Raw genomic sequence first — 3,845 nt, 5'->3', positions numbered from 1 at the left:
CACACACATGGCGTGGGGCAGGCGCCCTGGCCCCTCCGTGGTGCGTTTTTCAGGGTGGGGACGGCGGTGCGATGGCACGGGTGCAAAGCAGGGCACGGCCGGGGCTGGCAGGGTGCTGCCCACCCTCCCCAGGGTGCATTCCCAGGCGGCCTGGCTTGACACTCCGGCTGCCGGCCCCCGTGCCCCACGGAGCGGGGCCAGACCCCAGCGTGGTGGCCGGGGTCCTGACCCCTGCGCTKGGCTCCTTGGCCGACCAGGGTCATCGAGAACCAGAGGACGCTGACGACCTTGACCCAGGCTGACACCAGGATGCTCCGGGACCTCAGGAACCTGTGAGCATCCCTGAGCCRGGATGGGGATGGGGATGGGCATGGGGATGGGAAGCTCGTTGGTGCTTGATCCCACTGCAGGGAGGCAGAGTGTGGCTCTAGGGGGGTAGTTGAGCCCCCGGGGTGGGTGGGGGGCAGCCGACAGTGGGACAGCAGGGTTTGGGGTCTGGATGTGGATGCTCAGCGCTTCCCTGTCCCCAGCACCATCGCCAATTCAGGGCTGCAGCACATCTCCGTGGATGCTTTCCAGGACACCCCCAGGCTGAGCTACGTGTGAGTAGCCCCCCCATGCAGCCCCTTATGCCCCCCCAAGCTCCCGGGCCCCAACCCCACCCCCGTGCTGTCCCCATGCACGCTCGCCCCAGGCGCGAGGTGGCTCGTCCCCACACCGAGGGGACGATCGATGCTGTCCAGCTGCCCCAGCGCCTGCCATCGGCACGGCAGCAAAACTCGATCCGCGGCAGCGGGGCCGGAGGGGGCTGCAGGGGGCGGGGGGGGATTTGCCACTGCTGAGTGGGAAACCATTGATCGGAGCAGGAGCGTGGCAGCTCCCGGCCCCCCGGCAGCTTCGTGCTGCACCGGCCCCGATGCAGGAGGAGACCCYGGCAAGCGGGGGGACCCGGTACCGGAGCGTGGCTGGCTTGTAAAGAGGTGTTAGACGGGCGACGTGAGTCGCACCCGTGTGTGTACGCTCCTCCGGGGCACAGCATGACGGGGGCAGCCCCGGTGCTGCCCCGTGCCCCGGCGCACACCACAAGGGAGGGTGACACGGGCCCAGGGCCAGCCCGGAGCGGGGCGAGCTGGGGACGGCGGCTCTCGCCGGGGAAGGGGCCGCCGACGGGGTCTGTCCTGCAGGAACCTCTCCTCCAACGCGCTGCAGAGCCTGTCCTGGAAGACCTTCCAGCATCTGCCGCTGCAGGAGCTGTGAGTCACCGGGGAGGGCAGCCGGGGTGGTCCCAGCCGGGGACACRGCCATGGGGCTGGGGACGCGCTGGCACGGTGAGACGGCGGCTCCGGTGGCCCGTTCCGAGCCCTCGTCCTCTCCCCTCCGCAGCGTCCTCGTGGGAAACCCCTTCAACTGCTCCTGCGGCATCCGCTGGCTGCAGCTCTGGCAGAACGGGAGCCGTGCCGAGCTGGGCAACCAGTCGCTGGGCTGCTGGGAGGGCAGCGTCTTCGTGCCGTTGGGCAGCCGGCCCCTCCGCGGCTGCGGTACGTGCCGGGGCCGCGGCGGCGGGGTGCGGGGCACCGCCGGGGAACGGCGCGTCCCGGGGACGCCGCCGCTCACCGCCGCCCGCTCGGCAGAGCCGCCGTCCGTCCGCGTCGAGCCCGCCGACGTGGTGCTGCGGCAGGGGGACGGCATCAACCTCACCTGCCACGTCTCCGCGGAGCCGCCGGCCGCGGCGCGCTGGGTGGTGCCCGACGGGGTACYGCAGCCGCCCGTCGTCACCGAGGCAAGCTCGGGCCGCCGCCGGTYGGGGGCTGTTTGCTCACCTTGACCTAACGCTGCCAGCCCCGTGCCCATCCCCGTGGCGTCAGGGCCGTGCCAACCGCGCGCCCTCTGCTCTGGCTCCCCGCAGCTCTCCGACCAGGAGATCGTCCTGGAGATCAGCAACGTCTCCTCCAGCCTCAACCGCAAGGAGGTCGGCTGCCGGGCGGAGAACGCGGCCGGGCGGGCGGAGGACAGCGTGGTCCTGAACGTCACCTGTGAGCCGCCTGCACGGGGCCGGCGYGGCGTGGGCGGCCGGGGCGTCCCGCCGGCCCGGCGCCGGGCACCCAGGCGGCTCCGTCTCCCGCAGTCCCGGCGGTGATCCTGCTGCTGCAGGAGGCCATCCCGCAGCACTTCTGGTGCATCCCCTTCTCGGTGGACGGCAACCCGGCGCCCAGCGTGCGGTGGCTCTTCAACGGCACGGCGCTGGCCGAGGGGCCCTACATCCACACGCGCATCGTCGAGTACGAGCACAACTCCACCGTGCTGCACGGCTGCCTGCAGCTCAACCGGCCCACGCACGTCAACAACGGCAACTACACCCTCATCGCCCGCAACGCCCTCGGCTCCGCCGCCCGCACCGTCCAGGGCCGCTTCATGGAAAACCCCTTCAGCTTCAACCCCGAGGAGCCCATTCCCGGTGCGTGCCTGCCGGTGCGCCGCGTGAGCCGCCGCGTGCCTCGGTTTCCCCGGGGCTGCGGGGGGACGGGGCTCTCYGGCCGGGCAGTAACGAGCGCTTTTCCCCTCTCTCTGCTCCAGTGTCTCTGTCCCCGCTGGGTGAGTGACCCGCGACGCCGCTCCCCATCCCCATCCCTGCGGGTGTCAGCCCCACCGCCGCGGCACGGGGCCCCCCCGGCGCTCACCCTGCGCCCTTCCCGCAGCCCCCGGCACCAGGAACGGCTCGCTGGAGGCGCCCGTGGAGACCCCGGAGGAGCGCGCCTTCGGGGTGAGCGGGGCCGCTGCGCGTGGGCTCCTTGCCCCCCGCCTCAGTTTCCCCCCGTGGCAGCTCCCGGGCTTCGCGGGACCCGCAGCTGGGCTCCGCAGAGGCTCCTGGGCTGAGCCCCGCGCTCCCCGCCGCCGCCAGGTCTCCGTGGCCGTGGCGCTGGCCGTGTGCGCCTGCCTCTTCCTCTCCGTCACGCTCGTCGTGCTCAACAAGTGCGGCCGCCGCTCCAAGTTCGGCATCAACCGTAAGCTCCTGCCGTGGGGCCGGGGGTCCCCGCGGGCGGGGGTGCACCCCAGGGCGCTGGGCTCCCAATTGCTCCCCGGCGGTGCYGGGCAGCTGGGGCGGCAGATGCTAATTTGCTCCTGGAACGGATTCAGCCGCTAAGTGGGTTGGACGGGGCCGCGCGGCCCCCGGGGCCGGGGGGGGGGGATGCTCGGCAGCGCCCGGCGCCGCGTGGCACAGCACCCCCCCCTGCACGTCCCCGTCCCCGCGTGTCCCCGCAGGCTCGGCCGTGCTGGCGCAGGAGGACGACCTGGCCATGTCCCTGCACTTCATGAACCTGGGTGGCAGCCCGCCCTCCTCGGCCGAGAGCAAGCTGGAGGCGCTGAAAAGCAACTTCATCGAGAACCCGCAGTACTTCTGCGACGCCTGTAAGGGCCGGGGGGGCGGCGGGGGGCGGCGGCGCCGGGGGGCACCGCGCTCACAGGCCCCCCGCGCCCCCCGGCCGCAGGCGTGCACCACGTGCAGCGCCGCGACATCGTGCTCAAGTGGGAGCTGGGCGAAGGCGCCTTCGGCAAGGTCTTCCTGGCCGAGTGCTACAACCTGCTGCCCCAGCAGCAGAAGATGCTGGTGGCCGTGAAGGTGAGCGCGGGGGGGCCGGGAGCGCGCGGGCGGCCTCGCCGGCGGCCTGACCGCCCCTGTCCCGTGCTCCCCGTGCCGGCAGGCGCTCAAGGAGGCGACGGAAAGCGCCCGCCTGGACTTCCAGCGGGAAGCCGAGCTGCTGACGGTGCTGCAGCACGAGCACATCGTCAAGTTCTACGGCGTCTGCACCGACGGCGAGCCCCTCATCATGGTCTTCGAGTACATG

General features: G+C 72.5%; 1 protein-coding gene across 1 annotated transcript in view; it reads left to right on the top strand.

The window, feature by feature from the left end:
* NTRK1 (neurotrophic receptor tyrosine kinase 1) overlaps positions 1-3,845 on the top strand; it is a 7,869-nt gene that overhangs the window by 1,835 nt on the left and 2,189 nt on the right. Inside the window, exons 2-14 of the mRNA XM_085317024.1 lie at positions 258-332; positions 531-602; positions 1,185-1,253; positions 1,384-1,538; positions 1,632-1,780; positions 1,907-2,033; positions 2,126-2,455; positions 2,575-2,592; positions 2,697-2,761; positions 2,900-3,002; positions 3,262-3,408; positions 3,489-3,619; positions 3,702-3,845. The exon at positions 3,702-3,845 is cut by the window's right edge and continues 25 nt beyond it. Of these exons, the coding sequence (XP_085173150.1) occupies positions 258-332; positions 531-602; positions 1,185-1,253; positions 1,384-1,538; positions 1,632-1,780; positions 1,907-2,033; positions 2,126-2,455; positions 2,575-2,592; positions 2,697-2,761; positions 2,900-3,002; positions 3,262-3,408; positions 3,489-3,619; positions 3,702-3,845 (1,585 nt within the window). The remainder of the gene's footprint in view (positions 1-257; positions 333-530; positions 603-1,184; positions 1,254-1,383; positions 1,539-1,631; positions 1,781-1,906; positions 2,034-2,125; positions 2,456-2,574; positions 2,593-2,696; positions 2,762-2,899; positions 3,003-3,261; positions 3,409-3,488; positions 3,620-3,701) is intronic.

Source organism: Rhea americana, unplaced genomic scaffold, assembly GCF_003343005.1.
Source record: "Rhea americana isolate MKP2758 unplaced genomic scaffold, rheAme1 scaffold_484, whole genome shotgun sequence".
Lineage (NCBI taxonomy): Eukaryota > Metazoa > Chordata > Aves > Rheiformes > Rheidae > Rhea > Rhea americana.
Note: the sequence above shows the minus strand (reverse complement) of the source record. Positions and strands in the feature narration are given on the sequence as shown.